The sequence below is a fragment of the Alternaria postmessia genome, assembly GCF_024291825.1.
Source record: "Alternaria postmessia strain BMP 2775 chromosome Unknown scaffold_59, whole genome shotgun sequence".
Taxonomy (NCBI): Eukaryota; Fungi; Ascomycota; class Dothideomycetes; order Pleosporales; family Pleosporaceae; genus Alternaria; species Alternaria postmessia.
In genome coordinates, this window is record NW_026260132.1 from 70,616 (window position 1) to 96,784 (window position 26,169).

The following is a 26,169-nucleotide window of genomic DNA, read 5'->3' on the forward strand; positions in this document are numbered from 1 at the left end:
TAACGTGCAGTCAAGATGGTGCGCGAGGATATCATACAGTCTGCTGTATCTTGTAAGTTGATGCGTGCCGCGCTCCACGCTACGCGACGATACTAATCATTCTCGTCAGTCCTCCAAGACCCGTCGGTTGCCAGCGCGCCCCTTGAGAAGCGCATCGCTTTCCTCCAGTCCAAGAACCTCACGCAAGAAGAAGTCGATGTCTCGCTCGCGCGTGCAGCCGAAGACCCCAGCCTACCTTCATCGCCTCCACCCCAGACATCCGCAGTAGCCAGCAATGCGTACAGACCACCACCTGCAGCCCCATATGCGAGCTATCCTCCCCAAGGGTACTGGCAACCGCCGCCACCGCCACCAGAGTAAGCTCGCATACCCCAGATACTCGAAGTTGATGCTGATTACATAGACCCCCGAAACGCGACTGGCGAGACTACTTCATCATGGCGACGGTAATGGGCGGTGTAGGGTACGGTCTATACTTCACAGCGAAACGATACGTCCTGCCCCTCATACAGCCACCTACGCAACCCCAACTGGAGCAAGACAAGGCCTCTGTCGACGAACAGTTCAAGCGCGCATTCGATCTCCTCGAGCAACTCAACACCGACACATCCGCTCTCAAGGCTTCGGAAGAGGCACGGACACACAGACTCGACGACGCGCTGGGCGAGGTGGAGAGTGTTCTGTCGAGTCTAAAGGAGTCATCGAGAAGACAGGGCGACGACAACAGACGCATTGAGGACGACGTCCGAGGCCTGAGGGACTTGATCCCAAAGGCGCTTGACTCCCAGAAGGAGGCGACCGACAACAGGCTGAAGGAGCTGTCTACTGAGCTGAAGAGCCTGAAGACATTGATCGGAAACAGGATGGGATCCGGCGCACCACCACCACGCCCACAGAGCACCTCAAGCTACTACGGCACCAGCACACCTGCTGCCTCGGCATCAACTCCCCAGCCATCGTCTACCCCTGCGCCCAGCGAGCAGACCAACGGCACGAGCTCGACCGAGAACCAGACCAATGGTGCTACAACACCCGCGCCTAGCTCCATTCCCACTCCTAGCACAGAGAAGCCGCTCCCTGCTTACGGTAGGCCGTCGCCGGGACGCGCCGCTATCCCAGCATGGCAGATGGCCGCTGCGAAGAAGACTGAGGAGGCGAAGAAGGATACCAGCGAGAGCGGGACTGTGGCGGATGCCGGTGCCAGTGCGTAGAATGGTCACGGCTGTGTTATCTGATAGTCTTTCTGCATCTTTGGCGTGGTCATTCTATATGTGTATTAGGGATAAACTCATGGTTAACTTTGAAATGCAATTCTAGGTACTATCTAGTAAGGTTTTCCGCTCGTTCCAGTGCACGAAATGCATACCAGAGGCGGTCTCTTGTGGGTTCGAGGCAGCCAGCGCGGCTATGCAGTTGGATACCTAAGAAGCTAGGTAGGGGCTGTTGGCGGACCGCGCCGCTGCCACGCATGCACTAAGGCACGTGCAAGTTCGCATCGGTCGCCTTGTTCTCCCGCTGTTGAGGCCATATTCTTTCTCTCCATACCATTGTTACCTGCCCGAAAATTTGCCTTTCACCATGCATCGCTATCGCGACGCTCTCTTGGCTCCCGAGCCACAAGGAGTTCCCCAGGCTAGTGGATCCGAGCGCAGTGTTATAGACCAACAGGACATTGTGGAGTGCATTGCTCGGGGGGAGCTGGAAGAAGTCAGAACAGTGGCATTCCGCAACAGGACGTGGGCTGTCACCAACAAATACTGCTTCGGATCTGGCACCGACTCTCTTCAGGGCCCCATATGTTCTATCTGGCATATGTATTACCAGCTCAGTCGCCACGCACCGCACGACAAGCCTGAGAATGACAGCTTAGTCCTTGATATCCTCAGGATTCAGGGCCTTGGCCCGCTGACGAGGCCCACGCCGAACTATGACAATAACGACATCGACATTGCACGCACAGCTGACGGAGTCTTGTGGAACGACTTACCTTTTTTTGCGACCGATATGACGAAGTATTGGATGGAGTACGCTGGATCCATGTCCGGCGCTCACCGACTGAACTTCTCAGCTTTCCTGGCCAAGCTCGCCTCGACTCGCGTTGGTAAAGATCGGTTGTGCCAGATTGCTCTTCACCTCTTCCGTTATGCGTTCGAAGAGGCGCGAGCCCTTCGCATCGGAGACGAGCCGGACGAAGAAGACAAGCACAGAACACTTCACAACTTGAGTCACATATATCTGTTGCCGTCCGTCTGTGCATGGATCAAGATTGTCGGGCACAATCTTATTATGCTCTCAGACACATATTGGAACGACTGTCCGAGCGATGTTGGTCGAGGAGGCAGTCTCTTCGTGGAATCAGACTTCGGGTCAAGGTCGCCAATTGGGTTCACGCCTTGGAGGTGGATGTTCTGGCTGAAACGCTTGCATGAGATCCGGGATGAAGCCAAAGAAGCTGATGAGCAGCAGATTGCAGAGCTCGCTATGGATGCTATTGAGCGAATGGTCCACCAAGCGAAGGAGCGGAACTCGGAGATTCTTAGAGTTTATCGAAATGGGGGAGACTTTTTGAGTCACGAGCCGCATCTATCATGCCTCAAGGACAGCTCAGACGTCTGATAGATCTTTCGTCATTCTAGTGTTTTGTAAGGGGGGTAACATTGAGTCAAACAAAGTTCCGAAGTTATGCGAGGTAGCTCGGAACGTTCCGAAAATCTTCATGAGCAAAAAGAGAAGATTGTTTTAGACAAATCGCATCGCATCTTATCCTACTGTTCGAAAAGACACAGAAGCAAGCAAAAAGAATGCTGTCAGCGGTGGGATTCGACTGATGAGTTTGTTAGTAACATGCTCGTAGCGAGCGATGTGGTCCTGGAACTTACACCCACGCAGGTTGCCCTATGAGAAACCTCTTGAGAGTGCGTCTTCCGAAGAAGACAAGCTTTCGCTTGAGTCACACGCCATAACCACTATCCATTGTCAGCACTTGCGATCTGGAAGTTCATACTGGTAACATACCTCGGCCACGCTGACGGAAGGTGATTTGATCCCAGTATTGGTAAAAGAATTCTTCATATTCCAAGAATGCAGGCTCGTTAAGCGCGCCCACGAAGGTCGCTCAACCTTTGAAAAGTGCCCCGCTCACTGTCCCACTTGCTATCCCACATAGAGTCGCATCTCGAACATGAGAGACTCGACTATCCAAGTGTTTTTGACCGTAAGCGATTTGTTAGTAAAAATGCCCGAGGATAAAAGCTTGGCGCCGTTTGTTCTCAGTGTTTTGCTCCTCAACAACCAACTTGAGCAATTGGGTGTCGGGAACATGCTCGTATGCTCTAAGCAGCAGTGCAGTGGGCAACGACATTATGGACTTCGTCGATCGAGAAGACTTGTACACGCGTTGCCAGATGGCGTTGTCCATCGTTCTGGGTAGTCGGAATGGCTTCCGGGCCAACGTCGTGATGTCGTGACGTCGCGATCTCGCGTTTCGCGTCAATGCTCCTAACCTAACGTCGACCCGTCAACCCAGCCACCGCAAAACAAACTTCCAGGTCCCCCAGCCCCAGCGTCATCGACATCTTACAGAATCCGATATCTCATGCACGATCGATCTCGCCAATCTCCCTGCCCAAACACAAGGCTCCACACTCCCCTGGCGCTACGCTCGTGTTGACGTCGACTGTCACCTTCTTTTGGCTACAGGTGCGTTGCTAGCTTTGGGTTGATGGGACTTCTTGTTGTCCCTTGCATGGCGGGTACTTAGATGCCGTGCGTTTGCAAAAGGATGACGCAGTTTCAGGGTATCGTATCGCACCCCGTCCCTGCATCGCTCACATCTGTATGGCTTCACACAGCTCAATGGCACACCAAAGATGCTGGCGCATAGCCGCTTGACAGTTAAGAGAAGGGATACTGGATGGCTGCCGTGGATCATCCAAATCTACTTGCATCATCGCCATCGTATGACGCAGCGACTCTCACATTTAGACTTGTCATTGCATCGCACCTTATTGACAAGCGATCATCATCTCCCGCCTCTAGTAAGGGATCCCGCTTGCCGGATCGACATGCTTATCCACTTGCAGTACACGTCAATCTCATGCTGGCATGGCGCATTGTGGAGGTCAGTATCGGATTCTCGACTATGCTGTCATAATCGCGATCGTAGCATGGGATCTAGATTGCGAACCGTGCCCCTTGTTGTTTCGAACCATCTTGTTGCATCAGAGGCTTGAGAAGACTACATGACGTATCCCTTCTCTGTTTGACAGCAATTCCTACATAAAGAGATGATGCCACACAAGTTGCTCTACATCAACACATCACATCATCAAATCATCACAGCTGCCTCCATCCTCATACATCTCTACCAATTCTATATTCACCCCTGAATAACATCCACACCAACATCATCACAATGAGCTCCAGTGACATCCCCAGCGGCAACGCCATGGACAACGACTACAAGTCCCGTACCGGCCAGTCCGAGATCCCCGTCCAGGCCGACGAGGCGCCCGTAGAGGCGACCGAGTACACCAATGGCGGTGACTCTGATGCGCAGCTCGGTATGTATCTACAACACAAACAATCGCCACGGCCCTAACATGTTTCAGAGCGCGATGAGAAGGATGCTATCGACAGCTCCAACATCCTTGACGAACGCACGCGTCATGCTACAAAGAAGGCTGGCACGTACACCGAGCCTGGTGATGAGGAGGGTCTCGGTGCTGCTGCTGACGGTTCTGATGGTACTTCTTCTACACGATAGAGTGTGATACCCGACATGAAAGAGGAGGATTTTGATAGCGTGGAGTAATGAATTTGATATCCTATCTATTCAAGAGTCTTTACCTGTCCTCGCGCGTCACTGTTCTTGTTGAATTCGTAAACATTCTGACGCTTGAGATATGATATTTCCCATATGCACTGATGTCACCGATGTCTTATATTCGACTTGATAGAGGCAATTGCCTCTCATATCCCGTTGCAAAGGTAGAGTATACTTCTTCCCTGGCCTATCTTTGTCGCTTGTTTACTACTCCAGAGGACGTTCTTTTCTCCTGTTCCCCTTTCACTTTCACTACAGTGCAACGCGCAGGGTCATTCGTCATGGTATTAGTTCAGGTTTCGTTTGCTCTTGTGCACGCGATCGCCTCAAACCACTGGACAAAAATAAAGGGCTTCCAACATCTGTCTACTTTACTCCCACGACTAGCTACCATCGCTGAGGGTCCAAGTCTTATCTGCGATTGTCGCGACACTGTTGTGACACCACGTACGACCTCAGCGCCGACGCATACAACTCTCCAATTCAACGCATAAAACATGGCTGGGCAAGGCTGTGCGAAGACCATCGCCAATGGTAAGTCGAGCGTGGACACCGAGATGTAACTATCGCGACTTCCCCATGTGATCAATCAAAGAGCAAATATCCGTGCGGACCACTCAAAGCTCACATACTGACTAAATGTCAGAGCGCGCAGCTCGTATCAAAGCCACTGGACAACGTGTCTATATCTCCGGGCTTAAAGGTCATCACACGCTCGAGACTGGCGTTGCGTATCACTACCGAGGCCACTTCATCTATGCTTTTCCAGCTAGCAACCCCATTGAACCTGTCCCATTTTCAACAAAAAAGGGCATCAACATAGTAGGAGTCGTCAAAGATCAAGCGCCCATTTACAATCATACAGACCCGGATCTTATACTCGAACAGGATATTGCCGCCTTACAGAAGTCTTGCGTACACGAATGGGAATTCCAACAAGCGCAGGAAGAACTCAAGAAGCAGGAGACGAGGAAGGTACTTGAAGCAGAAGAGACGGGAGAACACAAGAGAATTGAAACCGAGACTGTGGCAAGCAGCACAAAGGATTTTGACGCTGCTACGACTCCCAAGGCAAGCGCACAGGAACCCTTGCCCAGTCAAGCTCCCTTACGTGTCCCGTCCTTTACGACATTGCTAGTTCCCTCACAAGTATCGTCAAAGAGTGCTTGCCGCCCGCAGACTCACTACCAACCAGTGACCAGCCAACAAAGCTCATCTTCTCCAGTCAACATTCCGCGAATCGGCGCCGTCGAAGCTCCGCCTGCACAAACTTTTCCATCAACAGCCTACACACCCCACGACCGCGGTAGGTATCTCGCATACTCCGCCCCCGGATCCCGCCACGCCTCTGTAGACAACACGCCCTCCGTCTCACGCCCCGTCTCACCAACCCACCTCCATGGTCTCAGTGTACGCAACGGCCACGACGGCCATGGTCATGTTTCACTCCGGCCTATAGCAAGCACTTCGCGTCTGAACCAACTTCTCGCAGAAGAAGGTTTCCGCCGGTCCATGAGTCCTCTTGCAGATGTAACAGAGGACCATCTGCGAGGAAGCGGACACCGGGAAGGACGAGATGGGGAACTGGTAGCCAACCTTGGGGTATCACAGGGCTGGATGGACCCAGACGATATTTCTGCGTTTGTGGAAACTGTGAGCCGGAGGCCGTCGCCTTCTCGTGTCTCTTTGCGGTCTCGCTCGCGCCCGTTGTCAAGGGTGAATAGCCGGGGTCCACGGGGTGATTCAAACTCACCCGAGAAGGACGTCGATGAGGGTTTGTATCTCCATGGTCTGGGTCATCCGGATGTGATTCGTAATGATGCATCTAGGGCTCAGACAAGGGAGTCTAGCCCGTTCCGTGCACCGGGTTATCGGTCTACGGAGAGTACGGCGTATTTGAGAGAGTTGGCAATGAGGCATTACGATATAGTCAACGCCGAGCCAGAGACGTCTTCATCGCAGTCACAGACGCCCATTGTCCATCCACCCACTGGTCTATTTGGAAGCCCGGTAGTTGCAACGTCACTGCACCGCGATGCCATGCCGGCCTTCACCTTTCCAGTTCCTCGGCACACACCGGATACTTCCTCTTTTCCCGCTTTCGATGACGATGTTCCGCCCGCTAGCTACATAGATCGCGCTGATAAGAAACCTCTTGTCACAGGTCGTCCACGCGCTGGATCGAAATCTGTACACACTGGCCGTCCACGCGCTGCTTCCAAGGCACTGAATGAAGCTTACAACGCCGCCAACCCACCATCAACGCCCCGTCTAATATTTCCGTTCAGCTTCGTCCCGCCTACCGAGCACACTGGTACTGAGAACGACAACACCACCAGCGCCACCACCACTGATGCTCAGAAAATTACCTTCGTAGCCCGCTGCCCACTACACTCGGAGTCTTGTAATGGTCAGGACGTGGTACACGAGCATATGACGCAGCGTGCTAGGAATGGTGCTGGGTTCAAGGACTTGTTTCCCACGGTTGAGTGTGAGGGTGGAAGGGTGATGGTGGATTGGAAGAAGTTGATGAATGAGGAGGTGGAGAGGCTGAAGGGTGTGTGAGGGAATATGATTTCAGATTTTGGGCTGGTTATTTTGCTATGTATGAAGCCTGGGAGAGATAATGGAACGGAGTGGATGTAATTGGAATCCACGTGGTACGATACAAATACGTGATACGAAGCGCGTGATAATGAATGGGCTGTGAGCAATTTTCTCAATGTAACACAAAAACGAGACAATTAACAAATAAAGATTGAACATTGCGATAACATTAAAGGAGAGGAAGAGAGACCTACTGATATACATGTAACGCTAAATATGAACTGACTTTGCCTTGTCCGTGCACAACGACTCTCATAAGCACGACGCTCCCCTGGGTATCTCTACTGCGTAAGAACACATACGATACTCTCCATGACAATCCTTAACGCCTCGTCGTAAATCGACTACATGGTTCGGTAATACAACTTATTGGTCATACACGAGGCAAGCTTACTCGGCGGCGGCGGCGGCCTTCTTGCGGCCCCTTAATACCATTAGTCATAAGTACGATGATTATCCCTTAGCTAAACATACCTCTTCTGTGGAGCTCTCTTAGGCTCGGGAGCTTCCTTTGCGTGATCCGAAAGCACTTCAGCCTCAGAATCGAGACCGATTTCAGGCTCGGGATCAAGGTTCTCGACTGCAGCCTTCTTGCCTCGAGCCTTCTTGGGCTTGGGAGCTTCCTTGTCGCTAGCGTCGGTGTGCTGAGCAGCCTTCTTGGCACGGCCGCTGGCTCGAGCCTTCTTTGCAGGAGGGGCGGCCTCTTCGTCGCCGTCTTCTTCCTCGACTTCCTTCTTGGCAGGTCGGCCGCGCTTCTTAGGGGCAGGGGCGGGAGCTGGGACATCTTCTTCGTCCTGATCCTCTGCTTTGACCTTCTTGGCCTTGGTGGCGCGCTTCTTGGGAGCTGGTGCCGGGGCCTCCTCCTCCTCTTCATCTTCGACTTCGTCCTTGACCTCGTTCTTCTTGGCCTTGGTTGCGCGCTTCTTCTTGGGTGGGGAAGCAGCGTCCTCGTCGTCATTATCTTCGGCGCCCTTCTTTGCCTTCTTTGCCCTAGGCTTCTTTACGCCTGGACGGTTTAGCTCAGGATCCTGAGACGGTTAGTAAGTGAATCGCTGGCGAATCATCTGGGGTGAAATGTGAAGATACTTACGCGTGTGCAGTCCTCGTCCGGAATGTGGCCGTTCTTGAGCGCGAAATCGACCTTTTCTTGAAATTCGGCGGGCAACTCGTCGTAGCCATCGACCATGTCAGTATCACCTCCGCATGTCTCGATCAGATTTTCAATCTGTTTAGGAGTAACGCATCCCCTGGGATGATCAGTATGCAAGTGACAGGAACACGGCAAACATCAAAACGTACCAATGACGGTATTGCCAGCTGACGTGATCTTTGATAGTTACTTGTGTCGCATAGCGGAACTGGCCCTTCATTATCTTGCTGCCAGAATCTTTGCATTCTTTAACTTGACAACCGGCGCGGTTGTTAGGAGATTCCTCTGAAGCACAATCAGCCCAGTTCTGGTGAACGGAAACCGTGGTTTTGTCATGCGGCCTAGAGGTCATTGGCCGCGCCAGTATCCAACTTCGTTCAGGTACTTACCGACGCGATAGACACCCATGATCGCGGTTGTCAGGTATCGGGAGGTAGGTGGGGTTTGGGTTGCTATGTGTTTTGCGGACACGCGCAGAAGTAATTGCTTATATGTGCAGACGTGTTAGGCTGCAGTGGGTGAAAGTGTCCTGTCTTGTTTCAATTGCTGGACGTCGCGAAATGTTTGCGCCAGTCGACGCGTGAGGTCACCACAGGAGGCGCTAGTGGCAGGGCAGCCTTGAGCACGGGCGCTGATCCCTGTCAGCCAGTTTAGCGCGTCTCGGATCTGGAGAGTGCAGTTCGTCATGATCCTAGTCAGAAAAAGTCAAGACATGCCGCTGGCACGAGCATTCACCCTCACCCCTCATCCGCCACCCCTCAATGAGCGCTGCGCATACATGTTTTCGCAGCGCCCTCTCACAGGCTTTCCGTCCGAACTCTCGTGGAATCGCTGCTCCCTGTTCTGTCGCCGCCTTCCTCGTTCCCGCCCTCAGTAGACCCTCGAAACGCACCTTCACCTCTGGAAAACGCCGCCCCACAGATGCACAGTCACGTCTTCAGCCACCGACGGAAGATAGAGGGGATGTGATTACCCGAGTAGTTCCTCTCAAGCCTAAAGAACGCATTCGATCACGCATACAGTATCCACTTCGAGAGGCTCGTGGCGATATCAAAGCATGGCTCGATGCCATTGAGCCATTCCTTCCGCGTCACCTGCGGCAAGCGACGTCCGACGAGCCAGAAAGGCCCACAACCTCGCTCGACTTCGCGTTGTTCATCAACAAAGCCCAGGATGCTTCAATAGACATCCTTAGCTACCTGGGGGTAGAGGCGGGGAAATGGCAGACGGTACTATGGATAGTCAAGAAGCTCACAGAAGACGGGAATTCTCCACTCGATCTGAGCGCTCATCTTGAGCAGTATTCATATGCTATATTGCAGGGAGAAGAACACCGGTCTTTGAAAGAGCTGACTGAAGGTCCCTTGCGTCTTCAAAGGACATACCCAAACCGCAAGTTGCAACTTACACTGGACGTCGTAACATCCGACCCCGAATCGATTCGCTATTCGCATGTCATGGTCAAGCGAGCCCTGGGACAGCTGTGGAGGAGCCTGGCAAATATGATATTGGCGGCTGCGGAGCAGAGCAACGGCGAGCAACACACCATTATGCCGCACGTCTTGGAGATGATTGCCTATCTGCATCATTTGGGCCTGATGCCTGACTCAGTCTACACATACCGAAATCCACAGGATAAGCATGCCTTCCAGCAGCCTCCGACACTCCACATGCTATCGTCCAAGATCTTGACAGCTCTGTCTGATGCGACCTGGAATGCTCACGAAGCTTCCGTCAAGACTGCCAAGGATCGCGCCAACGCTCACTACTTCCTCGGCCACGAGATACCTGGATCGCGTTACAAGGTTCGGGTTACGGAAGTGGCTCCGGAGCTGTGGCTAGAGCTTGTTCTGTGGTCATGTTTGCACGGTGGCTGGACACTTGACGGTGCTGCCATCTTGGAGCAACTGGCAAACAGAGAGGGAGAACACGCCTGGGCACTCATCAGTTGGCGGGAGATCCTAGAAGCAGAGCAGAGTAAGGCCCCAGCTCCGACAACAGCTTGGAGCTTGCTTCCAATGAACGGGGAAGCTGCTGCAAGCGCAGAAGACCGCGCACGAACCCGCAGAACTATAAGCAGCGAGATCGTTACAGGCTTCGTTGACGGGCTTGTCAATCAAATGCGACTAGGGGTAGGAGCTCGCGGTGCTACTCCAGAAAGTCTGATTGCCTCTATCAAGACTCTAAAAGGCTTCTTAGACAAGAACAACTTAAGTCTCGGTTCTTCAGCTTGGGACTCCGTCATGGCCCGATTAATTGAATCTGGCGGCTTCGCCCCCGAGAAGCGACCAGAGCTACTTTTGAGGGTTTTCGAGCTGGCTCCAGGATTTGGTGGTGAGGTCGGCTCTGCAAATGCGTCTGCCTCCGCTAGTACCGAAGTACCTTACTTTTTTGAGCCCACCACCATACCACTCAGCTTCCTGCATCGGGCGATGCGTGCTTTCATCAGCAATGGAGACATCCAGGGAGCAATAACTACACTGTCTATGCTTCAACAACACACTGATGACAACAAACAAAAGTCTGTGGAAGAGTTCTTTCAAGTCCTTCGCAGCAGTCCGCAATTACGACCTGATGAACCTTTTACAAGCCATTTGCCACCAGTCGAATTTCCGGCTTTTGACATCAAGCTCCCCCTTCCTCTCCTTGCGCGGCTGCTAGATCTAGTCACCGAGTCAAAGCTGTATGATCTGGGCCGTTGGCTACTTTTCTCTGACGATTTGGATGGTCCTCTGATCGGTAGTGAATTACACAGTCATCGTAACATATCCGCTTCTGTCGTTCGCTTCGGTACAATGGCCGGAGAGAATAAGCTCGTCTTAGACGTCGTCAAGAAGGCCGGTACATGGAATGAGAAATACCAGCAGTACCGCATGCCAGCCGAGATTCTCACAGCCTTGCTGTGTTCACAGATCAAACTCCGTCAATGGGACTCTGTCCGAGGCATGCAAAAGTATGTGGAAGAGACCTCTACATTTAGACCGCGGCCCATCATCATTTCGAGCTTTGCTGCAGAACTCCTTCGAACTTCGCCTGGCCCCGAAGAAGTCAAAGTACGCGCCCAGGAAACCTTCACTGGATTGCTCTTCGCATGGGAGAACATGATACTTGGCAATATACGCGATGAGCTCTACTGCACCTTATCCATCATGTCGACCGTAGACAGCGAGTGGAAAGCTTACTGCTCTCGCTTCCTCGCTTTTTCCTCCCGTCAAGCAGTCAGTCTCTCCACTGACGATTTCAACCGCATACTAAGCGGCGTACTCGGTGGGTACGGCAGCGCTAAGGGCAAAGCGATGGTAGAAACTTGGTGTCACACGTCAAGAAGATATCTAGAGTCATATCGAGCGCCGGGCGGATTACCCACTATGCCGCAATATCGCGTCACAAGGAGCATTGAGTATGAGGATCGACCGGAAGATATTGAAGTTAGGCAGGAGTCTGGCGCTACGCTCACCTTGCAAGGACGCATCAATCCCAACCGACAGACGATCTGGGCCGTCATTCGGAAGGTGCAAGATGAAGTGGAGAACGAGACGAGAAGTGGCGAGGAAATGGTTGAGGCCACGCGTAAAGAGAAGCGCGATACGCTGAGGTGGGCTGCAGGGATGCTTCATCAATTGGGTTACGAGTATGAGGATTACATTGCTGCTCTAGGCGATCTTGCAGTGCTTGCCAAGGTTGAGGGTCTTGCCGCGCCTAGAGATGTCGACGTCGGGAATGAGGAGGGTGCCGAGCGGCTCAACGTCTGAAGCCGGCTTCTCTAGCTTGCATGCTGAGATAATGAGGATAGCTTGGGCTGGAACCGACGCACTAGAAGCCCGTTTTTCGGCCACTTGCATATAGTCTACCAGAATCTTGTACATACCGAGTGTCTAGAAAAAGGCTATCGTGGCATCACGAGACTTTGGTAGATACATTTGCAAAGGAAAGGCAAGTCACAGCAGTCTGAGCTAGAGACGCTTATCCTTGTTTGTACATACACTTGCGTAATCACGTAATGTTGCCTCCAAGATGTATGGGGCCCCTGACCCATTAAACCACTGTGGATGGGGGGCTAGTTGTTGTAAAGACATGATGCGCGTGATCCAGAAGGCGGTGGGCAGGGCGGTGGGTGTCTCCTTGGTAGGTACTGTAGGTATTACTGTAGGAATACCGGGGAGCCCTTTGCAACACAATTTTCTGCCACTTTCTACCCCGACTAAGTAGGTAGGTAGGAAAACCGCGTGATCCAGATTTTCAAACCCTGAGTGTGTTCGTCGCGTCTAGGCTCCACTGGTACTCCACATACACCAGGCCAGAAAAGCAAGAGATGTCAACGGCTCCTCGGCCAGACCGTCCTCTGTCATCTTCTGCCTGATCGTCAAGTTCCCAGCGTTGCAACAGACAAAAAGGAAAAAAAAGGATATGTGGCCTTCTGGTAGCGAGCCATCCTACAGAAAGTTTAGGTGGTGTGTAGCTGCAATGTAGCTGTATTGCCTCCAGGGGTATACGTGAGTATTTCGGCCAATGAGAAACCTACCATTCATGTATGTACGCATCCGACGGCCAATGGGGAGGATATGCACATATGGCATGTCGAAGATCTCGCATCAGCTCAAGAATCAGACTCGTCCAACCGGCGTACTGTGTGGGCCGGCCCACCTATGCACTCCAAGCAAGGTAAAGCTCAGCCTCACGAAAAAAAAGTTGACCCGAAGTTTGCAGAGTAAACAGAGCAGTTGAGCTTAGACCGGTTCACAAGTCGTTGCAATGCGCGTGAAAACCTGGAGTAATGTCCTGTATTGCTATTATTTTTAAATAAATGATTTACAAGCGAGCCTCAGTGCGGACGCTGCTGCATCGTGACAAGCAGCAGCGGCCCGCAAGTCGCTGTAACTTTACTGTTTGAGGCGCCGGCTACGTTTGCACCTCTTCACCGCTTCTTCGCCTGCGGGCGCCAGCGTCAATACAGGCCCAGTGCGTATCGATATGAGATGCGTCTGGAGGGGTACAATGCCGGGCGACGTCAAGCGTACTTTTGGCAGATCGTGGATCGCATCTCGAAGACATGGTCTAGCAGGCACAAGTTTTCGTCTTTGATGGTTTTGCTGGGCCAGATATTAAACATGACGATGTAAGGGGAGCCAGGCCAGCGGTAATCTACTCTGCGTGCCCTGCTGTTCGTCGCAGCATGTGCAAACCCGGGGGCTTGCGTCTTAGCAGAACCAATAGGCTGAAGCCGTTACCGTGTACTTTAGCCCCGTGTTGCCTCATCGCTGCACGCACTGCGCACGTCCAGGTTAGTTTCAGTGGGGCAGTTCGGCGAGAAACCAAAATTTCCTGATGAGGGGCACGCGACAGGCGCTGGACGAGTGCAATGAATGGGGAATTGAAGAAGAAATTACAAAACCTACTGCGCTAGGTGTATACAAGGCCATGTCCTTGGCTGACTTGCACGTCGCGTCGTGGCACTTAATTGGGCGTTGAACATGGAGTCATCGCTGCAGAGAGAACTAACGCGCTTGGACCATGCGATATGTCGCTAGGGCGGAACTAAAAATTAAACATATCCTCTGCCCTCGCCCGCATTTTCTCTCCACACCAGCCCAAAGACGTCAAAGTCACACGAAAACATACCAGAAACACACAACAACCACATCTTTACACCATTAATCGTCGAGACAATGCCGCAGGCAATCGCTGAGCTCTAAACTCCTGGTGCAGCCCTGCCTACGGGCTGCATCAGCCCGACAGCTCACGGAATTTCAACCTCTACGACGATACCAATACTACGACTGCGTGCAGTATCCTCTGCGCAAACTCGTCTCAACCAATTGGTAGTCGTCCCGCCTGCGCTGCAGAACAACACCATTGTCATTTCTACCAGCTCAACGCTTGAAGATCGACGAGACACAAAGGGCCCAGCATAGTTCGCCAGCCCTTCCCCTCAGTACACCAAACATCAGTCGACCAAACGCCGTGAACCCATATCCGACCTAGCACTCACCTCCCACCATCCCGAGTTACCCCCGATTTCACCTGCCACACCTCCGCTACCGAGACGACCTTCAAAGACACCTACCATGGCTCACCTTACCCACGCTCGATCACCCACTCTTGGTGGACACTACCAAGACCGTAAACTCGCACATGAGACTGCCGCCAACACCCACCGCAGTGATCAGCGCTCTGCCTCTCCCGACACAGTCGGAGGCAGCGCGCCCCACACCAACGGACGCAGCGGTGATCAATCCGCTACTGAAGGCGCTGCGGACGAAGACGACGAAGAGGACAGTAGTACTGCCAAAGACAACGAACAAGACGACGACGAGACCGATGCAGACGTGCCGGCCTTACCCTACAGCTATGCTAGGGGAGGCAAGGGTAAGGGCAAGCGTCCTGCTATCCGCGTCGAGCATGCGGATGACGACGAGTCTCACGCTGAAGAAGATGAAAACATCTCTGAGCTCATGCCCAACAAGCATCCAGTTAATCAACTACTAATGAGCAACAAGAAGCGCACCTTTAGCAATCTTTCAAGCACCTCAGTGCTCTTCGGCGACGACTCTACAGATCAAGAGTCGTTCCCCAGACGCAAGATGGCTCGCAAACTGAGCAATGCTTCCAGCATACCGCTGCTAACATACAAAGAAGACGAAGAACCCCAAGTAAGCTATGAAAACGCTATTGAGAGCGACGATGAAGACTATAGCGGCGTTATGAACATCCCTGACGATGACGAATCCGACATTGAGAAGATGGAGCAAGAAGAAGAGAGCTATATCCTTCAAGAAGAGCAATCAGCTACCAACCTTCTCAATGAGTATCGTGATGCTCGACGACTCAGTCTTGAGAGTTGTTTTAGCGATAACATCTTCGATGTTACCGCCCCACTGGACGATGAGTACATGGCAGGACTTGCCGACTTTGGCTTCACTCCTTTCTTTGAGCCGGATGCTCTGCCTGCTTCTCCTGTTCCCATGGCCAAGAGAAAGTTCTCAGATGGCTCAGCCAAGCGCGTCCGCTTTGACGACGACGTTCAAGTATCAGATAGTTCCAGTTCGGAATCTTCAGAACTCGACAGCAGTGTCTTCCCTGATCTCTTCTTGGATCAAGATAAGATCCCTCCCAGCTTGCATCAACTTCTTGACATGGACTACGATGATGACAACGGAGACATGGCTTCTCCGCAGTCAGATGCGTCGTTCTGGGACTTTGAGCAGAACGAGTCGCGCATCACTCAAGTTGATGATTCAGATGAAGATGAAGAGTCGTCTGGCGAATCCAGCGGCTACGAGTGTACGGTAGTACCCTATTTTTGCTATTACTCGATGACTAACATTTTTCATCAGCTGACATGGGTGATACCACTGACGAAGAAGACTTTGGAACCGATATACTTCCACGCACGCCTAAGCAGTCTGTTCTACAACGACCGGTCTCAGCACCAGGCTCACGTGCCGGCACACCCAAGCCATTTCAACGTAGCTCTCGTCCAATAGGCCGTCAAATCCCGCCAACTCGCGGCATCTTCATCCACGACGAGACTGATCAGGCCATCGCGGTCACTAACAGGGCTACCAAGGCCGTCGCATTCTACCGGCCTCGCACAATGATGATTCCATGGATTCTTTTGACTGATTATCAAAGTAGTACAAGCGGTACTGTCAATAACAGTCCTCGTAACTCCATTGCTCAGCTCAACGGTTCTGACAGCGAGAGCAATGAGGTCTTCAACAATGGTCTCAGCACCGACATCATGCTTAGTGGCATCTTTGGATCAGCTGGGGGCAATGATTTCACGTTCGGAAACGAGAGCATTGGTCCCCCAGAGGCTTTCTACCCATTCGTAAGCATATCTTCCAATGGTAACATGGGCCTCGTTGACGAAGATGAGACGGGTTCTTCGAGCGACGAATACGACGATGATCTCAATATCGCCGACTTCATGGACTTTGGCGAGTCAGGTGGAGATACTGATCTAGACGACGACGACGAGTTCGACGAGACCGACAGGCCAGTTACACCTGCGACTTCCAATGTGGGACACCACGGCTCCACCCCAGCAGCGCCTGCTACTGCCACGCCTCATCGCAAAAGAACCACGTCTGATGTCATGCTCGAGCATTTTGACCGTGGCGTCGTCACTGCTTTCCGCAGCAACCAAAACCGGTATCGCGATGTTGCGTCTCTGCCATCGGATCCTGCGGCGCGCGCCTCGGTTTCTCGTCCTGTCCGGTCTGGCAAGTCTGCCGAGGCTCTCATTACTCCTGTCCGAAGGCGCGTTCGGTCAAACAGAGTCGCCAAGTCACCTCTGAAGAAGGACATGACTATGACCCGCAGCTCACCTCTGTCGGGTGTCACGAAAGCCAACTCGCGGTTGCAGAAGTCTGTCTTGGATTCGCCAAAGAAGGGACCGCCTAAGATGGGAACCTTTTCCTGAGCGAACGACGTTACGATATCTACGGCCTTTTGTCTTCTAGCCGTTCCTGCGGCTATGTTGTTATTACGAACTTTTACATGCATTTGCATACCCTCAAAAAGTTCTTTTTTTTTGGTCTTTCATAGATGGTCTGATAAAAAGTTGAGCGAGGCGTCTGGCTTAGAACTTTCCTTGCGGCAACGCGGCGGCATCGTTCGAGCTAGTGCAGCCTCAGTCGCGTCTTCACGAATTTCCTTTGTTTGGGCCGGAGTTTCTTTGGTTTAGTACAATATGTTTTGTGTTTTAGTTTTCGCTGTTCGCCTCGCCTCGTCGCTTCCTTTCAGAAGGAGTACAAGGTCTTTAGGGATGATACCATGTGTTTTACGAGCTGGGTTCTGTTGCTTCCCTCTGGCGTTTAGGTCTTAACAGTTTGGCAGACTGTTGACCTGATGGCGTTGAGGTCGACGGATGGCTCACAGACATGTCGCGTCTTGTTTTGGTTTCTCTTTTGTCAGTCAATTTGAGAGGTGTGTGTGTGTGTCGTGTAGGATTATTGGTATCGAGTATGGAACGGTAGTTTTTTTTTTTGCGAAGAATGAAATATGTTAAACAACTTGATCTTGCGATGTATGCATGGCATAAGGAGATCTTCAATATGGCGCTAGATGTCTGATAGTTATCCCACTACATCACAGGTTCATCCCTTTGTTCCTGCATGATGGCGCAATCACCGTTCTGCGGGAGTCAGGATGCTGGCACTGGGTTGCTGGGATGCTGGGATGCTTAGCGTGGTGTGTATATATCGTCTGTGCTCACACTACGTCACACGCTCAGCCCAAAGCTCGCTCGCTCCCTGCATGTGAAGATCGCCCGCGCGAGAACATGCCAACACCACCGAAACATGTAGCCGGCAGTTACCCCCACATTACCGCCATGGAGGAACTCAAGGATGATTTCCGCGAAGATAGGCCGATTCTGAAGATTGCTACGGTAAGGACAAGATCGCCCTGTTGCGTGCATCGCTCGACACCACCATGTCATTCGATCGCTCGTCACCAACCCAGCGCCCCAAACAACGCGTACTCACAATACCCAGGACACACTCCTCCTTCCCCTCCGAATCGCGACATCGCCAGCTCTGCTACGAACGTACCTCCGCACCATCCTCCTCTTCATCACCTCCACCATCCTCTTCACCTTCGCCGTCGTCGCATACTCGTCTTTCTACTACAACTACATACCCGTGCGCGGCATCTCCGTACCCGTATACCTCCAATTCGACCACGGCCCCACCATCCTGCCTCCCACAACCACCTACCCAGATGGCAGCAGCAGCCTCCCAACCGGCAAGCCCGCAAAATGGCCCTACGGCCTCGCCAACATACCCGGCCTCGTAGACCGCCAAAAGTACGACGTCGTTGTCGAAATGGTCGTCCCGAGGAGCAAGACCAACTTGCAAGCCGGCAACTGGATGGTGGGACTCGAGTTCCGGGGCCCCACGACGATAGGACAGGGTGTGAAGCATCTCCTTGGCTGGGACGAGGAGTGGAGCGTTGAAGATCATAGTCAAGGTGGTGTACCGGGTGCTACGGCCGAGAAGATTGTTACGGAGGGGACGACGAGCGAGACGCCTACTGTTCTTGCGAGAAGTCGCAGACCGGTGCTTTTGACGTATCGGAGTCGCGTGCTAGAGATGGTGTATAGGGGGTTGAGGCTGCCGCTCTATCTGGTGGGGTGGCATACAGAATCTGAGTTTGTGGAGATTAGCATGATGGAAGGCGTCATGTTTGAATCTGGGTATCGGAATGTGCCGAGTAGTTTGAGGCTGGAAGTACGAAGTAAGCTTCCAATTGAGGTTTACAGGGCACAGGTCAGGATTAGTGCGAAGCTGGAAGGCTTTCGTTGGCTGATGTACCGGTACTGGGTCACCAGTGCGATCATCGGCATTCTTACCTTCTGGGGCATGGAGATGGGTGTTTTGCTGTTTACCTGGGGGGCTTTTACGCTGCTGTTCAGTGGTGCTGCTTCGACACCGGCCGAAGGGAACCAGCAACAGAAGAAGATCAAAACCGAACAAGGAAGCGAACCTTTTCCCAAACTCGAACAAGGCGACTACTCCGAACCAGACACACCCTACAGCGACACGTCCCGTACATTCCCCACACTACCTTCTCAGCAACCTCTCTCGTATAGCTCGCCGCTGTCGCCTAAATCACCCAAAGAAGAAGAAGAACGCGGGTCTCCTAGGCTGGAAGATATACCGACAAGAGAGGAGATGATGGAGGCTGATGATGAAGAAGATGACGATTTCATTCTTGAAGAGCCGATTCCTAGGGGTGTGGAGAGGGAGGGGGTTTTTACGGATTCAGGGATTGGAACGAGTCTTGAGAGTAGTATTGATAGGGGGTTGGCTAGACGGAGGAGTGGGAAGGCAAAGGATAAGGGGGTGGATGGTGGGAGTTAGTTGTCTATAGGGAAAGGGGAGGGAGGGTTAGAAGAGGAGAAATGTGCGAGATTTGTTATGGGAGTGGTGAAAAGGATTACGATGATTGTGGAAATCTTATTGGTGGGTGGCCGTGCCTATGTTCTAGTACAAGCATGTCCATCCGATCAATGGATACATGGTAAAGCGATGCCGATTTTTTGATCTGTACGGTCTCCATACTAGGGTTTCCCTATCTATTGCTATCACTCGCTCGTTGTATATTTGTTTTAATCGGTTTCGGGCATGCCTTCTGATTCAGTCTCAAACATAGCGCAGAGAGGCAGCTACATGAGAATTTGTAGTTAGTAGAATGGACTGTATGCATCATGGCAGGAAGAATACTAACGTCTTCGTTCCCACGGCAGAGAACGTTACAAGCCTGCAGGCTTCGTCGACAGGTACGGCTGCAGTCTACTACCGCACAGTCGAGTTTGCGGTAGACTCCAGTATCAGAAACGAGGCGTGGGATGCGATACGGCAAGTCTCTGTTGGAAGGGACCTTGCGGTCAGCTAAGAAGAAGAACTAGATCAGTTACAATTCTTGAGGGGATAAGATGGTGGGAGTACGTACGAAAGCGATTACACCACGCATAACAGACAATTTCTTTAGCTGGTGTAGCTGTGGCGAGGAGAACAAGGAGGATGCTGGTGTGTAGCGACTTCATGTTGGGTTCTTCAGTCGTGTCCGTGGATTGTGGGAGTTGGTCGGGGATTAAGTGATGGAAACAAACGTGCAAATTCAAGAGCTCTTTACATCCCTCTGTTAGGATACGTTTAGGAAGACTTGGTCCAAAGATCTGTGTGATGAATCTATGAAATTCATAGCTTGTGTATGACTGTGAGATGACACGTACTAGAGACCCTGGTTTTCATCTGAGAAATTCTGTGGAGTTTTAACACTTCAGAATTACGGCGACGAGAAGCAATAATTACAGTACCTTTTGGAAAGAGGTGAGGAGGATTCGTCATTTGTGGTTCAGGGAGATATCTAGAAAGCTGCTGCAACTATGTTCACGGCACCTAGAGTTGATCTAATGTTGAGGTAAATGTATGCACAAAGAACATCATGATTTGCAAACATCTACACGATAGTCCAAGTCAAGACAAAAACTCCAGCTCAGATGTGAGCTCCTTCTAATGGTCCATGTAGATACACATTTCCTCAGACCTAATCTTTGTGTTCGTCTATCCCTATTTCATGCTTGTTATGTATTTGGTTCAGGCCTGTGGATAGTGTTGGAGTATAGAAGTGATGCATTGATCCTACGGATTATTTGGCTATATAGGCAGTACACCAGTGGGTATGACAGGTACCAATAACAATATGAGAGAGCTCTTTCTTCAGATCGTAAGCCCGTCGATGGTAGACGTATTCTGGGTTGTATCCTCCACTTCGCAAGTAGGAAACTACAGTTAACACATTAGCAAATCGCATCCCAACGCTAGAAAGGAGGAGAAAAGCTTCATACTATTAGTTGCCCATCACAATCAAAAAAGCATTCCTCATCATCCCACGTGTCCTTGCCGTACCTGCACACTGTAGAGCAGTCAACTCCAACCGGTGCGCAAGTATGGTCGAGCTGTGGGAGCGGAGGGTTGGGCGCTGGCGGAGCCGAGTGGATTGTCAATGTGTTGGCGAGGCATAAAGGCGTATCAGCGTCAAAGTTGCACCTAAAGTGTGGGTATACAAAGTCAATTCATGTCTCATATTCAGTTCGTACAGGGATATCTCTTACTTGTTGGCACAGAGTGCACTCCGCGGTCCACCACTATTTGCAGGATAGTTCTAAGGCCTTCTTGGATAGGACGTAGACGTAGGAGACGTTTTTGTCCTTGCAAAGGAGGGACAAGTGAAGGACGCTGCCGATGGTGAGCGCAGCGTTCTTTCCGGCGTAGATGAACTGTACCATGTTAGATCTTGTCCCATGTCCAGCAGTCTAGAATGCGCCAACTAACCTGGCTGGTGTACATGCCCTCGTTGGTGATGAAGGTCTCGGTGTTGTGTTTGAACTTGTAGGTGTTGTGCTTGAACTTGTAGGTGTTGTGCTTGAACTTGTAGGGGTTGCGGAAGGTGATAGCGAGCGTGTAGGATAGCAAAGCGGATGCGAGTTTTGAGAGAAGAGCAGAACGCGCGGCATGATATTCGCCACATCTGCTTTCTACACCATGGTATCCTGGACTAGATGTTTTGAACAGGAAGTCGGCCATATCCAACGCCATTGGTTTTGTTTTGGGAATAACACAAGGAGTTGTAGGATAGGTGGGAGCTTCGGCGCCAGCGAAGTACCACTACCCTTATTGTTCCTTTACTTATTCGATGAAGCGGAGGTGTCATAAGGGGGACTCATGAAGAACAGAAATCTTCAGTAGAGCAAAAGGGCAATAGTCCTCTTGATTTTGGTTTTTAGTGTGAATACAAACCATAAAAATGTGGCCTATCGATCCTTTAGAGTTCCTCGAAATGTGAGGCTAGAGGTACCAGAAAAGTTACCACAGAGTGATGTATCGGCCGCGAGGATGATCAATCTGAGAAAGGCGCGACGTGGCCAACACCGCTGGCGCAAGGTAGCTTGGGGACAAGGATGGAGTAATAGATGTGCTTCATGATCGGGTTCCTGGTGTGATGTTCTCTGGCTAAAGATGTGACGTTCTCTAGTAGGAAGCTGCTTGGGTTTCGCGGGCTCGAGGGTAGTTATGCTAGTGTGCTTGGAAATACTGTTGACAGTCTTAAGCGCCGGCTGAAGATATGATGTTCTCTAGCTTCTGGTGTGATGTTCTCCGGCTTCTGATGTTGTCCGGCTTCTCCTCCTGGAGACTGACGATGTATAGCTTGGAAATAGGGATGGTGTGGCATCTGCTAGGATGCTGCCGTAATGGCTGTAAGCGGCCCGTCTTGAAACACGGACCAAGGAGTCTAACAGCTATGCGAGTGTCTAGATGTCAAGCCCGAGCGCGTAATGAAAGTGAATGGAGGTAGGAACCCGCAAGGGTGCACCATCGACCGATCCTGATGTCTTCGGAAGAATTTGAGTAAGAGCATGGCTGTTGGGACCTGGAAGATGGTGAACTATGCTTGAATAGAGTTAAGCCAGAGGAAACTCTCGTCGAAATTGGAAGAAGAGTGTTTTAAAACCTTAAGATGTAGACAGGCGTAGTGTGAGATGTAGACAGACGTAGTGTGAGATGTAGACAGACGTAGTGTGAGATGTAGACAGGAGAGCGGATCTGGATCGGTGGTCCCATTACAGAGAGATGTCGATGGCGGGCAACCGAGGTGTATAGGACGTCTATGTCCTTAGACAGGTAGTAAAGCTCGTGGTAGAGGTGCTTGTCGATCTTTCCTCGCCAAGGAGAGGCGAGAAGAGGAGGATAGCCAGAGTGGAGTTTTTCAGGTGGTGGTGCATGGCCGTTCTTAGTTCGTGGGGTGACTTGTCTGCTTAATTGCGATAATGAGCGAGACCTTACTCTGCTAAGTAGCTAGGCTAACTTTGGTTGGTCGCCGGCTTCTTATAGAGACTATCAACTCAAGTTGATAGAAGTTTGAGGCAATAACAGGTCTGTGATGCCCTTAGATGTTCTGGGCCGCACGGGCGCTACACTGACAGAGCCAACGAGTTCTTTTCCTTGTTCGAAAGAATTGGGTAATCTTGTTAAACTCTGTCGTGCTGGGGAGAGGATAGCCAGAGTGGAGGAGGATGGCGAGCGTGAAGGAGGTGGGTGTAATGGATAGCTTAGGATGAGGACGGCGGAGAAAGAAACCATCGCTGGAGCTTGGTAAGCGCGCAGTTCAGACGACCCGTATGGGTGGGTGCGTGTTGTTCTTGCTGAGATGGGTGGTCGTGTAGTTGGTGGGTATGGTGTGGACGATATCGTGACGACCTGGGGGAAGGGGTGAGACACCGATGGCGCAGCGGGGCAGCTATGTTGGTTTTGGCGTCAGCTATCTTGCGCTTTCGAAGGAGATAACTCCTCCTGGTATCGAGGTATACTTACGTCTTCATCCCCATCACAGAGGACACGACAAGACTCTAGACTCCGTCGGCAGGTACGCCCACAGTCTACCTGGGCACACTCGATGCTGCTGTAAGAGTCGCCGAATTCTTCAAAGCCGGGTATGTTTGCTATGAGCCGCGATTTACCGACGCCTGGAGAGTTGTGTTAGCGACATTATCATGATTTCAAAGGAGGGGAGATGTATATGGGAATGGAGGAGATGACGCATACTACGGGTGCAGAGAACAGGTACTGTACACTCAGTCGCCGAAGCTGTAGTGGTGAAGAGGGTGACGAGAATGGCGGTGGTACAGGTGAGAGACATACCCTTGCATTGAAAAGGTGCTTTCATGCAATCACCTGCGAGGACCGTGGCTGCGAGGAAGGTGAGGGGGATGATGGTGGCAAGGAACTTCATCGTGATGTTTTGTGAGAGTTTTGTGACGATCGGTTATGGAAAGAAGGGATGCTTGTAGATGACCAGAGGACCACGGATGATTGCGGAAAGGTGTAGTAGTACCATTGCCACGAGAAGCGGGTCTTGAGGTAACCGCGCGAGGTTAAAGACTGGCCTGTTGGTTGTTAGAACCTGACGGAGCAGGACGAGCTCTTTAGGAGGAATGATGTGGAGGTTTCATGATTCCTCGCAGGAAAGTATGCTTCTTATACTTCATGCTAACAGAAACCATGGAATCGTTTGGGCAAGAACCATTAAAGTCGGTTGGGCAAGAAACAGTGGAGCTGCTTGGGCAGGAAAGAGTGGCATCGGTTGGGCAAGAACAGTGGAATAATTCGGGCAAGGACCCTGGGTGAGAATATTCGAATGCTGACACTGGGAGTTTCTGCATGGGTGACGAGTTCCCATTTGCTGGAAACGATGATTTGCCTTTTAAAACCACGGTATTGGCAGGGAATAGAAATGGTACCAAACGAAGGGGATATTGAACCATAACCATCTAAAATTCTTACAAGTATGACTAATGCAGTCATGAGAACATTCGAAATTGGTGTATTATCCCCATGAAAAAAAGTCTATCCGCAAGAAACGCCCTGGTATTCGCAACCCGCGGAACCACTCGAATCGACAAAAGTGCACAGCCTCAACTTAGAGCATAGGCCTCTCACTAGATGGATCCTGTCCCTTGTTGAACTTTGTTTCGATCCTGTTTTTCCCTTTCTGCATGTACCCCACCACCTCCTCATCCGTAATCGTCGTCAACCCACTCGTAACATCCATGTCACTCCTCTCACAAGTCTTCGCTTCAATAAACACACCATTGCTCTGTACCTTCTTGCCTTCAACGATATCCCTGCAGAACCCGCCGTATTCTTCAAAGTGAACGGCACTAGCAGGATTACTCTCAATCAGCATGCCAAAGCAGTGCGGCATAGCCTCAAAGTCTCTCCACACAACCGTCACACCCTGCTTCACACATCGCTGAGCCACGACAGCTCCCTCATCTCTCAACATCTCCTCGCCCACAGAGAAGAAAAGCGGTGGGGCTTTGGACCAATCTTTTGCGGCGAGAGGGCTCACAAGCGGATGCATCAATGCACTACCCTCGCAATAAAGGTCTGCGCGCGGCGGGTTGGAGGGCCACACGCCATCGTCTTTGGGAAACTCGCGGGAATCGACTTGGCTGGGCGTAGGGAGGTAATCGTACTTGACTCCTCCTTCGACGGAGGGCAGACTGCGCGTTATATCCATCCAAGGTGACGACAGGGCAAGACCGGCTGGTAAGGGAATCTCAACGTCTTTGCCGTGGAAGCGGACGCTGGGCGTTTGGCCGGCAGGAGTGCTACGGTGGATTTGAAGGAGTAGTTGGAGCAAGGCGGTACAGCATGTTCCGCCTGCTGAGTCACCCCCGAACACGATTTCGCTGGCGGGGATGGGCGCGTGGAAAGAACCAGGTGGTGGTGAGAGTAGTGTGAGATATGCCGTGAAACAATCTAGTAGCGCAGAGGGGAAAGGACCTTGGGGCGAGAGGCGGTACCGAACGGAGAAGACGCGGCCACCCGTTTCTTTTGCGAGACGGCCTGTGAGTGGACGCGATGTCGCTGGATCGAGGAGGTACATTGCGCCGCCGTGGAAATAGAGTAATGTGACTTTACTCTTCGTTTCCTTTACCAGATTTTCGTATTTTTCTGCCTCGCTCATGGATGAGGGTTCTGGCTCATCATTCTTGGCATCTGCGCGGTACCCGTTCCATTCTGCTTCCAAGGGCCGCTGCTCAGGCTTCGTCCAGGCCTCTTCCCCAGTTCCCATATCTTCAATAGCTTTGAACATCATCTGCCGTACATTGTCTTCTTCTGGTGCGCTCTGTTGGACCTTGCTGACCCAGACCTTTCCCTTGACACCTGGGTCCTTGCATGTTAGACGCTGTAGCTTTGAGATGGGTGTTGGTGTGGAATTAGGGCCCAGCATGTCGCGAAGCATGTTGACCGTCATTTCCGTGCGTAGGTCCCATTTCGAAGACGTTGGGGACATGGATATAGAGTGCCATAGTGCCGTCTTTAATAAAAACGGTGTTTTGGGAAGGAGAAACTTGATCAGGGCTGAGGGCGAGGAGTCCATGTTTACAATGTTCCGCGGAGGAAGTTGCACGAGTCGAGTTCGATGATGACGAGAATGATTGTGTAGTTGAGATAATGTCGATTGAAAGCTAATGTCTTGGTTTATTGTGAAGATGTTATAGTCTATAGTC

General features: G+C 51.6%; 10 protein-coding genes across 10 annotated transcripts; 7 read left to right on the forward strand and 3 right to left on the reverse strand.

Annotated features, from left to right (window-relative positions):
• Window positions 1-15: 15 nt before the first annotated feature.
• J4E82_007966 (uncharacterized protein) lies at window positions 16-1,211 on the forward strand (the record flags this gene model as incomplete). Its single annotated transcript, XM_051734206.1, has 3 exons — window positions 16-52; window positions 110-356; window positions 404-1,211. 3 exons carry the CDS (start codon window positions 16-18, stop codon window positions 1,209-1,211), a joined length of 1,092 nt encoding a protein of 363 aa, XP_051586025.1.
• A 367-nt stretch (window positions 1,212-1,578) lies between these two features.
• On the forward strand, window positions 1,579-2,616 carry J4E82_007967 (uncharacterized protein; the record flags this gene model as incomplete). Its single annotated transcript, XM_051734207.1, has 1 exon — window positions 1,579-2,616. The coding sequence occupies one exon, from the start codon at window positions 1,579-1,581 to the stop codon at window positions 2,614-2,616; it is 1,038 nt and encodes a 345-aa protein (XP_051586026.1).
• A 1,798-nt stretch (window positions 2,617-4,414) lies between these two features.
• J4E82_007968 (uncharacterized protein) lies at window positions 4,415-4,765 on the forward strand (the record flags this gene model as incomplete). The annotated part of the gene is made up of 2 exons (XM_051734208.1): window positions 4,415-4,562; window positions 4,611-4,765. The coding sequence occupies 2 exons, from the start codon at window positions 4,415-4,417 to the stop codon at window positions 4,763-4,765; spliced, it is 303 nt and encodes a 100-aa protein (XP_051586027.1).
• A 557-nt stretch (window positions 4,766-5,322) lies between these two features.
• On the forward strand, window positions 5,323-7,390 carry J4E82_007969 (uncharacterized protein; the record flags this gene model as incomplete). The annotated part of the gene is made up of 3 exons (XM_051734209.1): window positions 5,323-5,359; window positions 5,472-5,921; window positions 6,285-7,390. 3 exons carry the CDS (start codon window positions 5,323-5,325, stop codon window positions 7,388-7,390), a joined length of 1,593 nt encoding a protein of 530 aa, XP_051586028.1.
• A 432-nt stretch (window positions 7,391-7,822) lies between these two features.
• Window positions 7,823-8,990, reverse strand: J4E82_007970 (uncharacterized protein; the record flags this gene model as incomplete). Its single annotated transcript, XM_051734210.1, has 5 exons — window positions 7,823-7,856; window positions 7,907-8,460; window positions 8,523-8,679; window positions 8,732-8,867; window positions 8,972-8,990. 5 exons carry the CDS (start codon window positions 8,988-8,990, stop codon window positions 7,823-7,825), a joined length of 900 nt encoding a protein of 299 aa, XP_051586029.1.
• Window positions 8,991-9,343: 353 nt separating this feature from the next.
• J4E82_007971 (uncharacterized protein) lies at window positions 9,344-12,334 on the forward strand (the record flags this gene model as incomplete). The annotated part of the gene is made up of 1 exon (XM_051734211.1): window positions 9,344-12,334. One exon carries the CDS (start codon window positions 9,344-9,346, stop codon window positions 12,332-12,334), a length of 2,991 nt encoding a protein of 996 aa, XP_051586030.1.
• A 2,313-nt stretch (window positions 12,335-14,647) lies between these two features.
• Window positions 14,648-17,007, forward strand: J4E82_007972 (uncharacterized protein; the record flags this gene model as incomplete). Its single annotated transcript, XM_051734212.1, has 2 exons — window positions 14,648-15,863; window positions 15,917-17,007. The coding sequence occupies 2 exons, from the start codon at window positions 14,648-14,650 to the stop codon at window positions 17,005-17,007; spliced, it is 2,307 nt and encodes a 768-aa protein (XP_051586031.1).
• A 912-nt stretch (window positions 17,008-17,919) lies between these two features.
• Window positions 17,920-19,450, forward strand: J4E82_007973 (uncharacterized protein; the record flags this gene model as incomplete). Its single annotated transcript, XM_051734213.1, has 2 exons — window positions 17,920-17,976; window positions 18,083-19,450. The coding sequence occupies 2 exons, from the start codon at window positions 17,920-17,922 to the stop codon at window positions 19,448-19,450; spliced, it is 1,425 nt and encodes a 474-aa protein (XP_051586032.1).
• Window positions 19,451-21,240: 1,790 nt separating this feature from the next.
• On the reverse strand, window positions 21,241-21,691 carry J4E82_007974 (uncharacterized protein; the record flags this gene model as incomplete). Its single annotated transcript, XM_051734214.1, has 2 exons — window positions 21,241-21,372; window positions 21,428-21,691. 2 exons carry the CDS (start codon window positions 21,689-21,691, stop codon window positions 21,241-21,243), a joined length of 396 nt encoding a protein of 131 aa, XP_051586033.1.
• A 2,878-nt stretch (window positions 21,692-24,569) lies between these two features.
• Window positions 24,570-26,039, reverse strand: J4E82_007975 (uncharacterized protein; the record flags this gene model as incomplete). Its single annotated transcript, XM_051734215.1, has 1 exon — window positions 24,570-26,039. The coding sequence occupies one exon, from the start codon at window positions 26,037-26,039 to the stop codon at window positions 24,570-24,572; it is 1,470 nt and encodes a 489-aa protein (XP_051586034.1).
• Window positions 26,040-26,169: the final 130 nt, after the last annotated feature.